Source organism: Miniopterus natalensis, chromosome X (assembly GCF_054644295.1).
Source record: "Miniopterus natalensis isolate mMinNat1 chromosome X, mMinNat1.hap1, whole genome shotgun sequence".
Lineage (NCBI taxonomy): Eukaryota > Metazoa > Chordata > Mammalia > Chiroptera > Miniopteridae > Miniopterus > Miniopterus natalensis.
The window spans coordinates 72096141-72118048 of record NC_142103.1 but is presented as its reverse complement, the minus strand read 5'-3'; the positions used below and the strand labels follow the sequence as shown (position 1 = coordinate 72118048).

The 21908-nt window shown below is 48.4% G+C and overlaps 1 protein-coding gene across 2 annotated transcripts in view; it reads right to left on the bottom strand.

Annotated features, from left to right (window-relative positions):
• IQSEC2 (IQ motif and Sec7 domain ArfGEF 2) overlaps positions 1-21908 on the bottom strand; it is a 77833-nt gene that overhangs the window by 31270 nt on the left and 24655 nt on the right. Inside the window, exons 2-3 of one of the 2 annotated variants that reach the window (XM_087829546.1) lie at positions 21826-21855; positions 9295-9390 (exon numbers count right to left, since the gene is read on the bottom strand). In XM_087829546.1, the coding sequence (XP_087685672.1) occupies positions 9295-9390; positions 21826-21855 (126 nt within the window). The remainder of the gene's footprint in view (positions 1-9294; positions 9391-21825; positions 21856-21908) is intronic. The other variant, XM_087829547.1, reaches the window with a different exon arrangement.

Below are 21908 nucleotides of genomic sequence, written 5' to 3'. Positions count from 1 at the left end.
ACGCCTCTATGCCTTTGCTAATTGTGTTTCTTCCCTCTGCACAGATCTTTGCCTATTGAAATCTGGCCTGAACTTCATGGCCCAGCTCAAATGCTGCTTCATGCAGGAAGCCCTCCCTGACTCCCAACCAGAAGTATTCTTTGCTTCCTCCTAGCTCCAGCATCCATGCCGTCGGTCAGGGATATCCATTTATTGTTTTGAACTTTCCTGAAGCATTTCCTTCACCAAGTCTCTTAATGCCCTTGTATTCTCTCCCCCACCCCTCACTACCACCACCTCCTGTGCTTTCCTTCCCTATGCTATTTAAGGCGAGTCCCTCCACCTGGGCTCTGTAGCCCACCCCTACTACCTCCTCCACAGCAATCATCCCCTCTCCCTCCTGTGTTTCAACCTCTCCCTCTTAGTGCCTCCTTCCTACCAACATTTATAGAAGCTCAAGTCTCTCCCATCTGGGAATAAAAAACCCTCTATCTGCCCCCACATCTCCCTCTAGCACTTACTGCCCCTCTCTCCTCTTCACAGCTAAGCTTCTTGAGAAATTTGTCTACACTGGCCATCTCCATTTCAGTACCTCCCACAAGCTCTTCAACCCACTGCAATCTGCCTCATGCGCCCACCACGCCACAGAAACTGCTCTTAGTAAGGTCGTCCAGGACCTCCTAGTGGTTAAAGCCAATAGACTCCCTTCCACCCTCATCTTACTTCCCCAACTGTAACATTTGCCACTCTTAACAAGCCCCTCCTGTGCACGAGGGCTCTTTCCTTCCTCTGCTTCAGTGAGCCCACTCCCTGCTGGTTTTCCTCCTACTTCTCTGCCCACCCCCAGCTCTTCTTCCTCTCCCCATTCCTTATGTGCCAGTACCTCTTACCCAGCTCTGCTCTGGTGCTCCTCTCTTTCATTCCACACGCTGTCATTGACTTCATTCCATTCCATAGCTTCGGGAATGGCTGAGGACCCCTGCAGCTCTCTCTCTAGCATGGTCTCTCTCCTGGGTCCCAGCCTCATCATGCCTAATCCTTTCTGGAGGCTCCACCAGGATGCCCCTTAGGCTTCCAGAGCTCACAGGAAACTCTAACTCACCATCTTAACACTGCGAACGTATTCTCCTACATTTCCCACCTTAGAGAAAGGCACCACCATCCACCCAGTCACCCAAGCCTGAGACACACCTCGGAGGCATCCTAGATTCTTCCCGCTTCCTTAGCAATTCCAGCTACCAATTCCTGCTGATTCTGCCCGCTAAATAGCTCCCAAAGGCTATATATATGTCATCTGGCCCCTACTACCTCATTTTCTACTCTTCTTGCCCCTTGTTCACTCTCCAGTCATACTGGTCTCTCCGGTGTCCCTCAAACATAAAGAGCACACTCTTGCCCCAGAGCTCTTGCACTGATGTTCCTTCTGCAGATAGGTGTGGCACCAGACACAGTATATTTATTTAGTTATTTATTGATTGATTATCTGTCTCACCCACTGTAAGATCTATCAGGGCAGGCATCTGTTTTGTTCAGTGCTATATCCCTAATCCTCGGCACAGTGCCTGGGACCCAATAAATATTTGTTGAATGAATGAGTGCATTGCCAGGTCTGAACACTACAATTTACTATGAACTCCACCCTCAGTCATCTCCACCTCCCTGCCCCACCTATTATCATTTTAGTCTTTAACTCCAGTCCTCTCTTCCTCCCAATCACCTCTCAAATCCATCCCCTCTGCTCCATCCCCATGGCCACTACCTTAGCTTACCTCTCTCTTGGATTATTACAACAACCTCCTCCCTAGCTTCCCTTCATTCTAATTTGATCATGTTATTTTCCCTACTCAAGAACTGCTCATGGCTCTCCAGCTGCCTACCACAAAAAAGGAGCCTGAACTCCCCAGACAGCTGTTTGAAGCATATCTAATCTTTGCACACTCCAATGTTTAGTTTCACCATTTCTCACCTCCAGGCCTTGGTTTACACTCTCAGAGCATTCTCTCCCACTTCTACATCTCAGAATCTTTACGACTTTGAATGACTGGCTCAAACACTACTTTCTTCAGAAAATTCACAAACCAGAATCCCTCTCTGAAATCCTTAGAGAAATAAGTGTCTCCAATATCCCTCAGGATCTCTGAGTATCAGGAGTAGGATGGAAGACAGTAATTATGTCTAGGACCAAAGACTTTGGGTACTGGGTTAGCACTAATAGAGGTTCCCTTTTCCTCCTGCACTATTACCCTGGACTTCTGTCCCCCAGACCTCTGCTAACACCGGACTCATCCTTGACTCCTCCCTTTCCCTCACTTTCTATTGAGCCTACCTCATTAATAACTCTCAAAGGACTTAGATTCCATAATTTGAAGTTAAAATGCTGCTATGTGAATGGTGTCCACTAGAGTAGTGCAAGAGCAGCCCTGCTCAAATCCATTTCTTCTATGCTAGCACTCCAGTTTGGGCCTTCCAGCTGGCCTCCATGCAGAGAATCCATTTCTCATACTGCTAATATGATGTTTCTAAATCACAAATTTTACCAAATTTCTCTCCTATTTATAATCCATTCACATGACAGTTGGTCACCAGAAACACTGGTTCTTAACCTTTTGGGAGAAACACAAATCCCTTATGCATTTAATGAAAGTCATTAACCATTTCCCTGATGAAAAATACAGATAGGTATACACACACAACATTTCTCAATTTCAGGAGGTTCATGGGCCACTTGAACCCATCTGGGGCCCATACACTCCAGGTTAAGAACCTCTGGCTCTACCCAGTAACATCAGGTTCTTTTGCACACACTGTTCCTTCTGCCTGCAATGTTCTTCCACACTTCGCCTTTATGTCCCTAACTCTTAATCATCTTCTAAGGCTCAGCTTTTAGGCTGCATTGACCTGCGCCAGACCTAGATGGGGCCAGCTCCCTTCCTCTGGGCTTCCACAGCCCTCTGTGCTCTCTTCTATTTTAGCCCTTGTCAGTCTCCCCAGTTGACTGGAACTTGTGGAAGGTAAGAACCATTACCCCACATAGGCCGTGGCCACAGCAGAACTCCATTAAGTGTCTACTGAAATGAATACTAACAACTGCTACACTTTTTTGAGTACCCCTTGTGTGCCAGGCACTCAGCGAGGTGAATTCTATTTATGATCTCATCTACTCCTCAATAAACAAACCCCATGATGCTGGTGATATGGTGTCCTTTTTAACAGATAAGGAGCTAGGCTAAGAGATGTTAAGTGAGTAGTTTAAGGTCACTCAGCTAGTGAAGGACAGAGTTGGGATTGAAAACCCAATGTGTTTGCACCAATGCAAGTATTGGTCCACCATGCTTCCCTGCCCTGGACTGTGAGATTGCATCAGCCAAAAAACAGGGCCGAGAACCAAGGTCAGAATGCCCTGCCTGAGCTCCATTTCCCAGAGCCACCTACTTTGACTTTCCCTCCCTGTGTCACCATGCAAAACCAGGCACCTGGTCTCTCTCTTTTGGTGCAATCCCCTCCATCCCATGCACTGCTCTCAGCCTCCTCATCCCAAAGTCCCACTATGGTCAGGCCCATCCTTTCCCCCAGAACCATCCCCAGACACATACAGTTTTTAGATCCAATCTAATCTAAGGCTACACGCTTGGCCCTGAGGAAAGCAAGACCCAGATAGCCCCTGCCCTTCAAGAGTTGATAGTCACCCAGACATTTAACCTGTGTCATCTCCAATCCTAAAGTCAGCCCTGAGGAGGTAAGTAGGCATTATCCTCTTTACACAGATGAGGAGACAGGCTCAGAGGTTAAATGTCTTGCTCAAAATCATAGAGTTGGTAAATGGCCAAAACTGGACTTGAATAAAGGTACTGACTCAATAATTTTTTCCCCATTAGGTCATCCCTCCTGGAAGAGCCAAAAGTGGGCATCTATTTCTGGCAGGGTTGGGGGAGGAAGGAAAGCTATTATTCTTTCAACACTCAATACACATGTTCCCTCCTATAGGGGACAGATAGGGCTAGGGGTCCCTCCTCTGGCAGCCCTCTGAGCCTACTTCTGTCTCATCTCAAACCACACTACACTGCCATTGTCTATCTGTCTTTCTCCCTTCTAAACTTGAGCTCCCTAATGGTGGAATCAGATACAGTTCTTTCTTATATCCCACCAAGGTTCAGCACAAGGCCTAACCAAGAGCAGGCAGGACAAATGCTTGCTAAATGAATGGGGTAGTCTCTGAGTTAGTTATTAAAAGGAAAAGCAAGATCTGAACAGTGGATACAGGAAAAAGATATAGAGGAGGAGGGAAATGAGTTAGTGAAAGCAAGGAAATGGGACCAAAGAAAAAGGCCAGTACTTTTAAAATTGTGACAGGGTGTGTATAACATGTTATTGTTGTTATGGAGATTTTGTTTTCCTTATAAGAATGGGATCATTCCAATAAGCCCTGCTCTGCAACTTGCTTTTTTCATATAACAAGAAGTCTTGGAGATCTTTCCATACCAGTACACGGAGAAAAATCTTTTTCTTTTGATCTGCTATAGAGTAATCCATAGTATGGATGGATCACGAAGGAAAAGCTGTTCCTTACTGATGGACATTTAGGTTGTTTAAATTTTTCGCTATTACAAACAATGCTGCAATGAATATCTTTGCATATGTCTGGAAGTATTTTGAAGGACAGGTTCCTAAAAATTGAATTGCTGGGCCAAAGGAATGCATTTTGTTTAAAATGTAGATAAAAGTTATTTCTTTAACATTTTTACAGACTGATTATATGCAACCTTTTCATTAAGAGTTGGTTGAGAATGCTACCCTACAAGGGCATATGATAAAGAGTTGCACAGTATGACTTATGTTTGCAGTTGGGATTGAGGTATTTCAGAAGAGGCCTCTGCTGGCCAAATTGGGGTCCATCTAGTAGTAAATCCTCAGAGAAATCTAGCTTTAAGACATGGTTCCCAGCTTGGAAGTATATGACATTTAAGATTCTGGTGGCAACCAACGAATTGTCCCATTAAAAAAATGGTACTGCCCTGGCTGGTCTGGCTCCCTGGTTAGAGTGTCGGCCTGCACAATGAAGGGTTTCGGGTTCAATAAACAGAGCTCAAGGGCATGTACCTGGGTTGCATGTGGGAGGCAGCCAATCGATGTTTCTCTCATATCGATGTTTCTCTCTCTCTCCCCTGCCCCACTCCTTTCCACTCTCTCTAAAATCAATGGAGAAAATATCCTCAGGTGCGGATTAACCAAAAAATACAATTAAATTAAAAAATGGTACCAATTTGCACTCCAATCAAGGTGAGAGGTTCTGTTTCCTCACAACCCTTTCAATATGTTAAATTTTTGTACTTTTGAATCATTACATTGTTGTTTTAGTTACATTTCTTTAGCTATTAGTAAGCTTGAGCATCCTTTCTCATTCATTAACTAATTGTCTATTTCTTCCTGGAGTTGTCAAATCATGTCATTTCTCCATTTTTAAAAAATATGTCTTTATTGATTTCAGAGAGAAGAAGGGAGAGGGAGAGAGATAGAAACATCCATGATGAGGGAGAGTCATTGATCGGCTGCCTCCTGCACGTCCCCTGCTGGGGATCAAGCCCACACCTGGGCATGTACCCTGACTGGGAGTCGAACCAGGATCTCCTGGATCCTAGGTTGATGCTCAACCGCTAAGCCACACCGGCTGGGTTATTTCTCCAGTTTAAATGGGTTGCACACCTTTTTCTTCTTGATTTCCAGGAGACGATGTAGATGCAGACAGAGATAGGAACCGTTGCCTGATATCTAGGTAACAAATACTTTCTCCTAGCCGACTGTTTACGTTTCAACTTTGTATATAGTATCTTCACACAAAAGTTCTTAACCTTAATGTAGTCAAAATTAGTTGCCTTTCCTTTGTGGCTTACGGATTTTTAAGTCATGCTCAGAAAGGCTACCCTAATGCTAAATATTCTGTGACAGATCTCAGAGGGAAGGGGGGAGGGGAGACGGGAAGAGATTAACCAAAGAATTTATATGCATATATGCATAGCCCAGGGACTCAGACAATAGTGTGGTGAAGGCCTGGGGTGAGGGGGTGGAGTAGAGGCCAGGTGGAGGGCGCCAAGGGGGGGGTGGTGTAAAATGGGAGACATCTGTAATATAGTCAACAAAAATAAATTAAAGGCAAAAGAATACATGGAAGCAAAAAATAAAATCCCTACATTGACAAAAAGTGAAAAAAAATTCTGGACTTTCCTTTGGCAGTTTTACAGCTTTATTTTTTGTATTCGGTTATACATGAGGTAAGGATTTAACTTATTTTTTCCCAACTGGTAGGCAATAGTCCCATCCCATTTACTGACTCCCCACTGATTTGAAATGTGTTCTTTATCATAAATTCCCATATGAATACATGGATTTGTTTTTAAACTCTTTATTTTGTTCTGTTTATGTATTCTTCTATTTCTGTGATGATGTAATATTTCTAATTACTGCAGTTTTATGATAAATTTTTGTATCTAATAGGGCAAGCCCCCCGTTTGTTCTTTTTAAAAATTTTCTTGGTAATTCACGAACTTCAAAATCGAATTGCCCAATTCTCAAAGAAAATAACACTGAAATTTTAATGAGAAATGCAGTGAACCTTTTGACCGAAAGGGGGGTGGGGGGAATGTCACTTTTACCGTGTTGAATGCTCCTGTCCAGGACTAGGAGAGGGCTCTTGATTTACTCAAGTCTCCTTACAGCCTTTGATGAAATTTTATAGTTTTCTATAGAAAACTATTTCACATTTCTTGTAAATTCCTAGGAATTTTGCAAATTTTTTTGCTATTGTGAATGAAATCTTTTTCTATTATGTCTTCTAATTAGTTATTGCTAGTATTCAGAGAAGCTAATAGTTTAGGTGTATATTTATCTTGTATTTACCCATCTCACCAAATTTTCTTATTAATTCTAATAATTTTTTCTTTTATTCTGCTTGATTATCTATATAGACACCCATATCATCTTCAAATCATGCTAACTCTGACTCTTTCTGATATTTATACCACTTATTTCTTTTTTTAAAAAATCCCATTGGTTAAACTTCCAGAAAAAAAATGGTTAATGACAGTGATAGCAGTCACCCTCATTTTGTTCCTGAATTTAATGGAAATTTATCTAGTACTTCTCTGTTACATTTGAAGGTTGTCTTTGGTTTATGACAAAATTTTTTTTTTAAAAAAATGTCTTTATTGATTTCAGAGAGAGGAAGGGAGAGGGAGAGAGAGAGAGAAATCAATGATGAGAGAGTCGTCATTGATCGGCTGCCTCTTGCACGTCCCCCATTGGGGATCGAGCCCGCAGCCCAGGCTTGTGCCCTGATTGGGAATCGAACCTTGAACTGGCCACAATCTCCTGGATCATAGGTTGATGCTCAACCACTGAGCCACGCTGGTCGGGCACTGACAAAAATTCTTTACCAAGTTAAGGAAGTTTTAATTGATCCCTAGCTTACTGTACTAATTATCTATTGCTATGTAACAAATTACCCCAATGCTCCAAGAGATAACTAAGACTAAGAGTTTTTAAATCAAGAATGAATATATAACTTTATCACTTGATTTCTTTCAGCATTTATAGAGATAGTTATAGGCAATTAAACATAGATAAAAACTGAGGTCTTGTCTCTCAGTGTATATATATATATATATATATATATATATATACACACACACACACACACTCTTTTCTCTTTAATCTATTAATGCAATTAATTACAATAACATCTTTCCTAATGTTGAACAATCCCTGCACTACTGGGACAAACCTTCATTTGTCATGACACATTCTTCTTTTAGTACATTGATGGATTCAGCTTGGTAATTAAAATATTTGTTACTCTATTAATACTTGAGATTAGGCTATAGTTTTCCTTTTTTGTGTGTGTCTAAACTTGTCCAGTTATACTAGCTTTCTGGAATGAACTGGGAAGCTGTCGACCTTTTCCTACTATCTGATCATTCAACCAGCATGGCTCAGAGGTTAAGCATCGACCTAAGATCCAGGAGATCAGGGTTCGATTCCCAGTCAGGGCACATGCCCAGGTTGCGGGCTCGGGGACGTGCAGGAGGCAGCCGATCAATGACTGTCTCATCATTGATGTTTCTATCTCTCTCCCCCTCTCCTTTCCTCTCTCTAAAATCAGTAAAGACATATTAAAAAAAAATTCAGTAGACCTTTCATAATACCAGAACTTCCATAATTACCAACTGGGCTTGGTACTGTTTCTCACGAGAAAACTTGGGCCATCTTTTAAACTTATTCTATACTGTTCTATTCTGATTAGGTTTTCTGCCACTTCTTAAGACATTTGGTAATTCATATCTTCCTAGAAAACTACCCATTTCACCTAGATTTTCACATTTATTGGTATAAAATTACAGAAATCATTTTCTTATGACATTTTCTGTCTCCTCAGAATCTGTGGTTAAATCTCTCTCATCGAACCTTATTTTATTTATGTTTTCTTGCCTTTTTCTCAGACATATCTGGCAGAGGGGGGTCTGTCCAGTTTACTGGTCACTTCAAAACCTACCTCTTAGTTTATCAAATCTTTTGTTTTCTATTGCATTAATTTCTGGTTTTATCTACAGTAATTACTTTATTCTGCTTTCTTTTGGTTGTTATTTTTCTACAATCTTGAATGGAATGGTAAGTTCATTTCATTTAAACTGTCTTGTTCTCTAGCAAAAGCATTTAAGACAACAAATTTTCCTCTGGGAACCCCATGGTCACATCCAATAAGTTTTTATACATAGTATTCTCATTGACATTTATTCTAAATAGTCCATAAATTCCATTCTTCTTTCCTTTTTAACATAAGTATTTTTAAATTTTCAAATGGGCCTAGCCTTTTCTGCCATTGCTATTAATATTTCATTTTATTGCATCATAATCAGAAAATGTAAAATGTGTTTTCCAATTAACTTGGAAATAATGCTGTTCCTCAAAGGTGTGGGCAGATTATTGCCTCTGCCTGAATGCCCTTCCCCATCCTATCCAACTGGCAGACTCTTACTCATCCTTTAAAACAGTTCAGATGCTACATATTCTAGGGCCAAACTCCCGCTTTTGGCAACAGGTATCTAGGGAAGAATTTTTAAAGAAGGACAAGCTACAAACAGGTTCTGAAGGTCCTCTTTGGTCTCCTGACCTGGTCCTCCAGTCATTCTGCTCATGCGCTCAGACACCCATTCCACAGTCACTCCAGGGGCTAGAGGGAGATGGGGGGAGGGTCTGGCAATGCTCTTGCATATTTATATGTCTGGGTGGGTGAGGGATGGGAGGAGGGATGGGTCTAGCTCTTACCTGCTCTCTGCCAGCCTGCCTGAGGGGGTAAGCTTCATGGAGTCAAGGACCTGAGTAGGACAGCAATACTGGTGTAGAGTATGAGACGCTGTGGACCTGAGAGACAGTGAGAGACAGAGAAAGAGAGACAGAGAGAGAGACAGGGAGGGAGGGAAGAGGCAGGGTGGGGAATGGGGACAATGAGATGAGAGTGAGTGGGGGAGGGAGGAAGGGAAGATGAGAGGAATGGGTGGGGGAGGAGACGGAATGGAAGAGGAGGGGTGGGAGGCAGGGAGGCAAGAAGGAGGGAAAGGAGGGAGGAACCGGAGAGAGGGAGGGAAGGAAGGAAAGAAGGAAGAAAAAAAGAAAAAACCACAAAGTCAAGAAAGAGAGGACGGCACTCGAACCACAAACAGAACACAACGACAACAGGGGGCAGCAGAGACAAAAGAGCCGGGCTGGGCCTCCTGTGTTCCAGGTGACTCCGTGAGGACCTTGGCCACGGAGACACTGGCACACCACAGCAAGGAAGGGGGAAGGGAGCCCTCCTCACACCAGACGCCACACGAGTAGGGACGAGGGGTGGGAGGGAGGGGGGATGAAAGAGAAAGGCAAAAGATGTAGGGGGGCTCCCCCTTATAAATACTCCTTACAATAAGGAAGGGAGGGATGGAGAGAGGAGAAACTCTGGGTCCAAAGAGCCCAGGCCAGGTGAGTGGAGGAAACATTGTGGGAGGAGAGGGAGAGAGACAGCTAGAAACCGAAAGAGACAAGGAAAGGGTGAGACAGAGCTGGAGAAAGACAAGAGAAAGAGGAAGACGGAAAAGGGGTGAGACAAAGGACACAGAGAGAAGACAGGGAGAGGCAGAGAGAGGCAGAGAGAGGAAAGAGGAGAGGAGAGGAGAGGAGAGGAGAGGAGAGGAGAGGAGAGGAGAGGAGAGGAGAGGAGAGGAGAGGAGAGGAGAGGAGAGGAGAGGAGAGGAGAGGAGAGGAGAGGAGAGGAGAGGACAGGAGAGGAGAGGAGAGGACAGGAGAGGAGAGGAGAGGACAGGAGAGGAGAGGAGAGGACAGGAGAGGAGAGGAGAGGACAGGAGAGGAGAGGAGAGGAGAGGAGAGAGGAGAGGGCGGAGGAGAGCTGACAAGGCCTCAGTGGTCTTGGTGACAGGATGGGACTAGGGGTGGGCAGCCCAGGTGGGGCCCAGCTAACCAGAGGATAGGGTCCTTACAAGGAGCAGAAGTCTTTACTTCCAAGGCCAGCGCTGCACCCCCAGCCCAGGGCAGGGCCCATGCTCCGCCCCCCAGCTGTGTCCCCACCCCTAGTGCAGGGTCCAAAGGCCCCTCGGCCTCCTGCTTCCCATGATTAAAGTCCAGAGAATGAAAAGGGAAGAGTGACAGCTGGCTGGTGAGGCTGAGGAGCTGGTCCCGCCCCTACCCAGCAAGGGACAGATGCTGGTAGTGGCACTGGCCCTTCCAAGGCAGCCTGCCCCCGTCCCCGCCCCCGCCCCCCACAAGCCCCTGAAGGCAGGTTGTGGTCAGGGCCTGGCATTCAAGAGCCCAAATAAAGGCCTGAAGATGTGGCTGCAGGCCAGGCCAGCTGCTCACTATCTGACGTGCTGCAAATTTGAGGATACCCAAATCTTAGAACCTTTCAGAATCTTGGACTCCGAGACTTCTTATCAGAGACTCTGAATCATCATCACCAGAATGACAGTTTCTCAACTGCCATCAACGTGCCAGTCACCCGCCCAAGTCCTTGACTGGTTATCTCATTAATCCTGAGACTCAGAGACCCTAAGGCTGCTGGAATGTTGGTATCAGGGAATCTCAGCGGCTCTGTGGAGCCCTGCAGTGCTGGGCCAGGCTAGCATTCCAGGGCAGCCACCAATCACACCCCTCCCAGGCCTCGGACTGCTCGGGGCTCCAGGGTCTTTACGGTGCTGGGCACCCTGATATCCATGGGCTTACCCACTCAAGCTGGCTCCCTCCCCCAAGCCAAAGGCCTCCAAGAGTCCAAGAGGGGAGCCAGGAACCAGGAAGCCAGAAGGCTGCTGAATCAGCAGCACAGGGACCAGGTCTAGGCCTGAGCAGGAAGGAAGGGAGTCAGGCTGCAGGGGTTGGGGGGCCCAGGTTCCTACCTGCTACTCCTCCCGGGGGGCTCCATGGGTCTGGACCTGTCCCGAGGGCAGGCGCCCCCTGGCCCTGGGCGGTGCCTCCACGGTGTCACCAAACCCTCCTCCCCAGCCCTTCCCTAGAAGGAGGAACCAAAGAGGCGGGGCCAGGCCAGCTGGGCTGTAGGCCAGACTGCAACTGGAAACTTTGCTCCTTCCCTTGCTCCCCCAGGAGGGCTAGGAAGTCCTGGTAAGAGGAAGCAGCTTTCAGAGCTCACAGTGACTCCTCTGGGCCAAACCTCAGGCTGGGTTCCCTATGTGCACCTCCATTGGAATCCACCCAAGCACCCTGTCAAGTGTGTGTCAACAGCCCTATTCTCCTGAAGAGAAAAGGAGATGGACACGGCACAGGCAATACAGCCAGTTAGTGGCATAACCCCAAGATCAGGACCTGGTTTGGCCAGTCCCAAACCTGGAATCTGTCCCCTCGGCCATGCGAACACAGAAACCTTTCCATGGAAGCTTTTCGCACATTTCCTCATCTTCAGCACAGCTAAAGAGACCATTTGGTTGTTGTTCTGGGATGCTCCAGATGACGTAAAATTCAAATCACTCATTTTGAGAAATCAGGATGAGGCCCTGGACAATATTCTTGACCACTGCAACAGTTCTCACTCAATTCTGTGTTGTTTTCTGGACTGGCTGAGAGAAAAGCTCCCTGAAGAGTAGAGAGAAAGTCAGAAAAGCCATTCACGATCAAGAGGCTGTTTTTCCGAGGCAATTGCCCCGCCTGGTTTTACCGATGGAGAAATTGAGGCCTGAAGAGGGGAAGAGTCTTACTGAAGTTCATAGAGCCAGTCAGACTAGAATCCAGGTGCCCTGACTCCCCAGCTACCTGCCACAGCAATCACGCTCTCCTCCGCATGGGCGGGGCTGTTGCAAGGAGAGAATGGAGGATTTGAAGGATGTGGGGGCTCCTGAAGAGTAGCCCAGATCCAGCTCAGTGCATTCCTGTCCTTTCACAACCCCAGAGACCAGGCCCCTGGCTGTTCTGAGCAGAAGGTAGCCCTGGGAGGGGCCAGGGGGCCAGTGATCTAGAAGGAATAGGAGCTGACAGGCAACAGGCCAGCCTTCCTGCCTCCCTGCCGGGGCAGCTGGTTCCTCTCAAGAAAGCCAAAGCTGCTGAGCAAGATAGGCCCTCCAAACCACCACAAAGTTGGCATCTATGGGCCCTTCGTGGCATCCTTGGCCCACCCCTTGGTCCTTAGGACTCTGGACTCAGCGTCTGCTTTTTTCTCTCTCCTTCAGCAACTCTCCTAGTTCCTGCCACAGCTGCACCTGGCACCCATTTGCAGTTATTTTGCTAAGAGCTGCACCTCTGGCCCAAACCTTCTTCCTGGCCTGGCAGGAGTTGAGAGACAGAAATTCTGGTCCTGGCCCTACAGCTGATGCTGTGTTACCTTGGGCAAGCCCCTTCCCCTCCGTGGTGAGGCCAAGAGCCTTCACTTTGGTGCCTGGGAGAGCTGAGTACAAGTCCCCACGTCAACCACTTTTCAGCTGCTAACCCCTCTGAGGTTCAGTTTATTCATCTATAAAAGATGAGTGGTGATTCCCACTTCACAGATTCTTGTGAGTATTCAGTGAAACGAATGTGGACATGATGAAATATCTCAGCTTGAGCCTGAGAGAGTTTGACCCTTCTCCCAGAGAGGCAAGGGAGACCCATGGGAAGGCTGTTTGTTTCAGGAATGGGACAATTTCTAGGAAAATATCTCTTAATCTGGGCCACTCTTGGAATTCAGACTATCTGAGCATGTTGGGTAGACTCATGGGATGACCACCAGAAACGGAAGGGAAGAAGGAATTATATGGGTGAGGAGTTTGACAGGGCACTGGCAAGGGCTTCAGTCCCTTATTCCCAGATCCTGTGGACCAAGCACTGGGTTGGGGGCTGGACAAGCAGTGACTAAGGTAGTTTATGTCTTGATCTCATGGAGCTTATATTCAAGTGAGAGGAAACAGATGTTCAACAACTAATGGAATTAAGCTGGGCAAAAGTGGAGTTAGCAGGGAGAATGTTTCAGGCAGAGGAAACAACTTGGGCAAAGGACCTGAGGGAGTATTTCACGAACTGCAAAGAGGCCGAAGGGGCTGGGTGGAAAAAACAAAGAGAAGAGAGGTGAGACTAGAGATGTGGGTAGAGGCCCGATCATGCAGAGCCTTGGAGGCCACGATAAAGTTTTAGTATTTATACCAAGAATACTTTGGCAGCCTGTGGTTCGTGGATAGGCATAGGGGTGTCTCTGAAGCCCCTGAAGTTGTATGACCAATATTTATGCATAACAGCATGTTTCCGGGGAGAGCATAGCTTTCATCAGGTCCTCAGATGGGTTTGTGATCCCAAAATAATAGGGAAGTTCCTTATATGAGTCCATTCACAAGTGCCTATGCTTAAGTTAGTGGCAGGCATTCTAGAACCTTCTGTGAGCTGGCCCCTACCCACCATCTCTAGCTAGTCAAAGTCTTTCCCCATCTTCACCCTGTGCTCCATCTAGACAAGTGCTTGCAATTCTCTGGCTCTCTGCTGTCAGCCTCTATCTGCCTGTGCCTTCCCTCTGCTCAAAAGGCCCTTCCCCATCCCCTAACCCCCACTGCCACCTCCCCACCTCTCTAGCTCCCCCTTGTTCTTTACAAGTCAGCTCAGAAGTTGTGGTCCTCTGGGAACCTGCTCTGACCCCTCCCCTGTGTCCTTCCCACCCTGTGCTTCTCTCAGCACTGTCGCGTCTTCTGGGCCAGGAGCTCTGTGGGACAGGGACTGTGTCTTATTCATCTCAGTGTCCCTATCATTCGGCACAGGGCACCTAGCCACACAGGCCAGTAAGTGTTGGTAGGAGACGCACAATCCACTGAGGTGGAGCTGCAATACAGGCTTGTGGACACTAGAGGGCACTGTGGCTATTAGAATGCTGGCATGACGCTGGCCGGCCGGGGCTCCAGGGCCTGCTACGCAAACCGCCTGTCTCCAGGAGCCCTGAAGCATGGAAACTGCTCTTGGGTTCTGCAGCTCTTCAGTTCTGGGCCTAACTGACCAGGGTTCCTGTTCCACCCTCCCAATTTACTTTTTGCCCCCTTTCCAGACCACTTGTCATGACAGTGCCACTCTACTGCACACACAGCCTTCGCAATTCACAAATGCGAGTGCCAAATACCCCTCCCACAGCCCAAGCGTACATTCTTTTTTGCTCTGCCTGCAACACCCTCCACTTCATCTCACCCCACCCCACAGCTCCCCTGGCCAACTTCTACTCATCTTCCAACCCTCAGCTTAGATGTCAGCTTGGAGAAGCCTCCCTGACCCTCAGGCTGGGCTGGGTATACTTTCGGGGTGCTCCCACAGCACCCTACACTTCCCCTGTAATTGTCTGTAATTGTCTGTTTCCTTGACTGCTTCCATACGAGACAGTGAGTTTCCTCAGAGCACGACTCCGGACTCCGTTATTACTTATCATCGTTACAAACTGCATTTAATTTAGCACATCAGTGCCTGGCCCATCACCCTTGAATGAATGACTGACTAAATGGACGCACGGCCTCTAACAGCTCACTCTACCCTCTGGTTTGGTTTGCTCCCTATTAATAAAGTGGATGTGATCACCACTACTTAGCAGGGCACTCGGAAGATTAAAGATAATACGTGCTGAGTGTTCTCTAACAGTACCCGACACATAACAGACATTTTTGGATCAAAACAATTGTTAATATTTGGAATAGTAAAAAAATGGATGGGAGGAGCTGAAGGAGACTCGGCCCTGAGTAGGGACAATCTCACACACTCGGCTTTACCATTTACATGGGGAAGACACGGGCTTTGACAATAATAAGAAAAGTATCATTTTTATTAGAAATAATGACAGCACCTGCCATGTGCCACACCAGAAACAGGAGGCTCCCAAGGAGGAGGAGGTGGGCAGCCTCTAGTCTCAGCCAGGGAATTGGAGGCCAGGGCTGAGGTCAGGGCGGAGGGCATTGACCCTGCGTCTGGAGACCAGTCATTACAGGCACAGCTGGTTCCCAACTCTTTACTCATAGGTGAAAACTTGTCTAAGGGGTCATTAATTCCCTCTGTAATTAATGTAAAAACTGCAGGGTTTGTATTAATGGAAAACTAAGCTCAAGCGTCAAGCTGATAATATTGATAATGTGCGCTTGTAATTATATACTGCAGATAACTATAAATGCAGTCACTGCACTAATAAAAGGTAAAAATTCCTGAAGCAATCAAGAACTTGGTAGCAGCTGTACCATGGGTAGCATTATGCCAGTCATTCTGAGGCTATGAAAATCACCACATACTGGGAGCAATGGTAATATTCACTGTGCACTTAAAAGCTGCTTCAGCATAAAATAAGGGGAAATTTCTAGGTAAAACGGGGCGTTCTGATACAAGAGTATGAAATTTGAAAGCACAGAGAGCAAAGATTAATTTGCATTACAGTAAGAACCAGAACCTTGATGAATGGGCAATCTTACAATCCTGGGTCTCTGAGCAGTCTGCCACCAGGCTGGGACCTCACTGTGGAAACATCAAATCTGTGGTCACTGTAGAAGACCAAGTACCAAGTATTTGACCTTTCTGCCCTCACCCACTTCCAAGAGAATCGACTCCCACCTACAGCCCCTTGGCACCTCGTGTTACCATAGGCTAGACAGAAATGCTGCAGTCATATGGGGGTGGACCCTGAAGCTGGAAGGTCACATTGCTTGAAAGCAGAGGAAGCCAGTCCAGAGAGAGAAGTCAGTGACAAAGAGATGACAGGGACCAGGCTGACATGAGAGATGAGAGCTGAGACATGGGCCCTAGAGATGGAGGGAAAGAGAGAGACACAGAGAGAGAGAGAACGCCAGCAATCTTGGTCCCTTGGTTTTGGTCCTTGACTTCTTTGTCCCACTTCCAGTTGGGTCGTGGCCTGGCTATACCTCATTTACTGTTCTTAGATTCCCTGAGATGTAGCCTCACAAGAGTTCCCCCTACCCTTTATTCTTGACCGAGTTTCAGTGGGTTTCTGTTCCGTGCAACAAAATGGACCCAGACTAAGACAAGGGGAAACTGGGGCTATAAATGCAGGGCTTGCACAACGCAAACCACATAAAGAACACTTATGTAGGGAGGGGTGAATGCAATCATAAAGCATTTGTGCTTGTTCACCCAAATGCTCCCTCATTTCCTGACACTTCCTACCACAGGCAAACACTAAAGCCACGCGCGCACGCACTGACATCCAGTGGCGCACAGAAACAAAGGCAGCAACACCAGATATGCTCCTCCTATGCGGACACCCTGACAGCAGGGCCCAGCTAGCAGGCGGCGCGGCCCCTGCCATCTTCCTCTTCACAGATCACCGATGGGGCCGGCTGGCCGGCAGGAAGCATCCACGTGCATGAACACAGTGGCGCTGCCCGCAGGCTTGGGCCAGGAGTGGAGGCTTGACTGGGTGCTGTGCAGCCTCCCTCCCCAGCTGCCAAGTGACTCATTCCCAGGGCTGCTAATTAAAGCCAGGACAGAGGGGACAGAAGCGAGGGGAGGGGAAGAGAGAGGTTTATTTTAGTGCCAACCAGGCAGGCAGCCAGCTTAGGGGTCACCCACTTCCTGGAGATGGGCCAGGTGGGGGCAAGGGATTGCAAACAGGAAGGGGAGGGAGGACCCTCTTACCCCTTCTTGTCTCTTGTGAGCTTCCTGGAAAGGTACCTTCTTTGGGAAAATTACCCAACTTCCCCCGCCTCCCTCATCCTCTGTCCCACTGTCAGATTCCAGCTCCACCCCCTCCAGACTCTCATCCTTACAACTGGCTCCGCCTCAGCAGCACACTCCCATTTGGGCTTGCCAAAGCTGGCTCATCTGTGTCTGTGCCCCGCTCTTATCCACCCCCTCTCTCACCCCAAGGATCACACAACACAGGCCTGGTACACAGGGCATGCTCTGTGGTGCTTCTGGAATATGCCTGGGTTAGCCTCAGTACAGCACAGTGGTGACTACAACTCTGATGGTCTGGATTCCTATCCTAGTTCTACCACTGGGGGAGGATTATTTTAGCTCTCTAAGCCTCAGTTTCCTCATCTGTAAAATGACAAGAGTATATACCCTATAGGATTATTGTGAGGATTAAATGAGAGAGTATGTGAAAGCACCCAACATGGTGCCCGGCATAGCTTTAGGGATCACCCAGCAAGTGCTGCTGCTAACACCCACCACAGGCCTGGGCGACAGCACTCACACAGAACCCAGTGCCAGGCCTGGCTCCACCACATAGTACCCGAGGGACCGCAGACAAGTCACATAAGCTCTCAGAGCACTGTCTCTCCAGTAAAACGGGATTTGCAATACACCATAGATTTACTGTAAAGCTTTCAGCCTGTCAAGTGTCCTGTGTGGAGCCAGTTCCCAGAAGGGGCTTGATAAACTGCAGCGGTGGTTACTAAGGCTAGCAGGAGGAGCTCAGACCTTCGGAGCCAAAGAAGCCCAGGAGGGAGGAAGCAGGCTGTCCAGAGAGGGCAGGACTGGAGCTGGGCCCCCCAAAGTGCACTGGACAGGCAGTAAATGACAAGGTTCCAGGCAAAGGAAGTGGTGGGAACGGACAGTTGGACAGGGCAGGCCCCCGGGCTGCACCGAACAGGAGGCAGCATGGGAGGGAAGAGCCAATGCAGTTGGGGCGGCTCTGGGGACTAGCGGTGTCTTGGACATGCGAATGTGGGAACCACGGAAAGTCCTCCGTGAGGTCTCAGCCACCCCAGATTCCAGGAGGTCAAAACAAGGAAGAATTTTAGAGATGATCTAATCTAAACTCTCGTTGGACAGATGAGGGCACTGAGGCCCAGAGTGGGAGGCCTCTGGGAACAGAGCCAGCAGTGGCTGCTCCTCCCACCTCTCCTCCCGAGGTTGCAGCGGCTCCTGTTGCCATGGGGACATCCCAGGCTCCACTGGGTGTCAGTGGCTCCCCACACCCTCCCTCCTTCCTTAGCAACAGGCCACCTCTTCCAGCTCTCATCCTTGCGTGCCTAGCAACCCCAGCCTGGTCCCTGGTCCCTCCACACCCCAGTTCCAGCCTGACCCTAACTGCAGAAGCAGTGCCTCCAGGCCTGGGGTCCTTTTGCTTCTGGTGGCAGAGGTATTGGGTCCTCCTACCCCTCTGTTTTCAAGTTCTACACTTCACATTTCTCAAGCTTGACTATTCAGCATATGACAGAGATTAGGTTGGGGAAGGCAGAGGGCACTCCAGTGTGTTAGCCACTATTTTGTGCTGAGCATTGCTTTACTGTAAGTTCTCTCATCAATGCACAGAAGTCAGAATTATTATCCTCATTTTACTGATGAGGAAACTAATAAGGATCAGAGAAGTTAAGTGACTTCCCAAAAAACACACAGCTAGGAAGCAGGCTCTGCTGAGAGCTAACTTCCTGAACTTGGGCCATCGCTAGTCCCTCTCTGGACCTTGGTTTAAGGTGCCTGGAGGTCTGACAACTTCTCACAGATCTACAGGAAGTCCAGGCACCTTCTTCTACCCACAGCCCTCCTGCAACACCAGCTGTTCAGCTCTAATTAGACTCCACACTTCCTCTGGCACCCACACTTGGAAGCCCTCAGGCCTGGGCCTTGCCACCGGGGTTTTCAACACACCAATTCTGCTCGCTCCTTGCTGTTCTGCTTCCAACGCAGCCGCGGTCTAATCCCTCTCCTTGGTGTTTCTTCTGTCCTCCTGACCTCTCCCCTTTACACAATGCTCATTAGAGGAGGGCACTGGAGCTCCAAGGCATGAACAGGTTTGTCCAAAGTCACCTATCTAGAAAGCGACCTAGCCATAAATGGGGCCCTTTGCTTCCCTTGCTATGCTGCAGAGTCCAGCCTCTCCTCCAGACCTCCCCAGTCCCCCCTGATGACAGAAGGTGTCTGACCCAGCCTTGACCAGCATTCAGACCTTTAACATTTGAGGCTTTCCTGTCCAGATCTGTTTTAGCCCGATTGACTGCCACCATCTCTAAGCCCAGCCTCACTCCCTGGGCATGCCCGCTCCACTTCCAGCAATGTCCTCCATCTGCAGGGTCTTCGGGTCCTTCATCCACAGCCCAGCTTAGATGCCGCCTTCTCCCGGAGGCCATTTCTGACCCTTAACTGAGGTGAGCTCAACAATTTACATGCAGGTACTGAGAGCACCCTCAGGCAGCCCCGCCTGCCCTGGTTCCCAGTTAGTCTTCTCTTCACGTCTGCCACATCTTGCCCCACAACTGCAATGTTCAAGGTCCTTTCTACAGCCTGAATTTAAGCGCTACTTCTCCAATTGCTGAGTCCTCAAGGCCCCTGTATCTTCCTTGACTGTGGACCCAACACAGACACTGGCTTTGGAACCAGACAGCCCCGGGTGTGAGTCAGAGTGATGCCACCCAGCCCCATTGCTCTTCTTTCCTTGGGCAAGTCACCGACCCTCTCAGGAGCCTCGGATTCCTCATCTGTAAGTCAGGGGTCCTAATCCATGCCTAATAGGGCTGTTGTGAGCATTAAAGAAAAACATGTTCAGAGTTCTTATTATGCGAGGAGCAAATGATAACTGCTATTATTACTAACATTAGGAGGAGGAGGGTTACTATGATCCACAAGGCGGCCCACAGCTCCTGCAGGGCCGTCACGGGCCGGGCTCTGGGCTTTGTGCCAGGCAGACTTGAGTTTGAATCCAGACTCAGCCAAATATTAGTTGCGTGGCTTTGGGCAAACCAGGCCGAGCCATAGTTTCCCCAACTGTAAAACAATGATGGCAAGGCCAGCCCAGGTCTCGCCTACAGTGTCACAGGGAGGATCAAACAAAAGAAAGTTGTTGGCTACTTCAGCGCGTTGTAAAGGCCCAACTTACATCGCCCTACGATTTATGATTATGATAATTACGAAATACCCTGAGCTACGGGTCCCAGGAACTCCCCTGCTGGGAAGTGCTCAGAGCTAGAGACGCTGCCAATCTGTCGCTGGACAAGTAGGAGGCATATCAACACAACAGAGATGCCTGGGGGCCTGTGCTGGGAGTCAGCCCAAGCTGCCCTTCTCTAAACACACGGTGCAACAGTGGGATCCAAGTCCTTTCCAAGACCTGTGACTTCCTAAATGCTAGAACGGGCTGTGGCCATCCCGTATCTTTTGCTGCGTGCATGGGCAGGGACTGACTGTCTTGTTACATATACTGGGCCTGGCTGCGGCCACCACATTCACCTTGACTTCCTGCCAGCCCGAGCATGCGCCACAGCCCCTACCTTGGCCCTGGGCATAGGTGCGCTCACCCCATCCCCCCACCTGGGGGCTGGGGCACAATGTGTCTCTTGCACTTCTGCCTGTAGGCTAAGCTCCTCTGCCCCCTCCCATATCCACTGCCAGGGTGCTGGGACCTGGGCTGCTGCATATGGTTGGACAAGCTGTGCCCTGCACAAGTGTTCACAGCCAAGAAGGCACAAGTGGGGCCTGAATCCAACCTGTCCTCTGCTCACTGAGCCGGAAAGCCTGATGATGGGCCACAGTAGCCCAGTGGAAAGGGAACCTTCCTCCAACTGACCCACTCAGGGGACTCTACTCTTCGAGAAGGTGTTGTATATGCCGGTGGCAGCCCTGACTGGGGCCTGGTGGGCCCATCCCATGCCTCTGCTGCCTGGGTCCACCCCAACACCCCCGACCCGAATGCTAAGACTAATGGGCCCTCCCTGAGACCCCCAACATCCTCCCTTAGTTCCTATACTTAACACTTGTGTTTTCATGAGGCTTCAGATGGGTAAGGCCTGGGAAATGTGCAAATAGCCCTCACCCTTAACCCAGTTTTGCTCCCGCCTGCTCAAGTGGCAGATTGATCACCACCTGAAAACTTACTGAAGCTTGGAAACCTTTTTAGCAAACACGCAAAAAAAACAAACAAAAAAACCAACCATGTGCGTTTGTCACCATAATGTAAATTTCTAATATATAGAAAGTGTCCCATCAAAAGTCCATCCAAATTCCACTACTCAGGGCTAGTCGTTCAGGGTGGAGCATGAAAACCAGACCAGGGAAGCCCCACATTTATTGTCCCCTCTTTTCCTGGGAGCAGAAGGTTGAAAAGGTCCCAGGGCCAGAGCTGAGCTCTCTGGGGGTCAGCTTTCCCATCTGGGCAGCTCCCGTGAACCCCTCTGGGGTTCAGCCCAGCCCCCGAGTCAGCTAGGGTCAGAAAGACTAAGGGCTTGAGGTTTCAATCCCCTCCCCACACCCGCTACATTCACCTCAGCCCTCCCACCCCACTCCATACCCACCCCTAATACCAACAGGACAAAACCCCTGGAGTTGGCCCCCACCTCTGCCCATGGATCCCGAAGTAACAAACCAAAGGCCCCCCCCTCCAGTCCCTGTCCCATCTCCCAACCACTATTAAAGAAAGGAGGTACTGACCTGACTGTTCTGGAATTCTCACCATCAGATCTGAAAGGGAAACAGAGGAAAAAAACAACAGTCAGCATATGCTCTCACCTCTT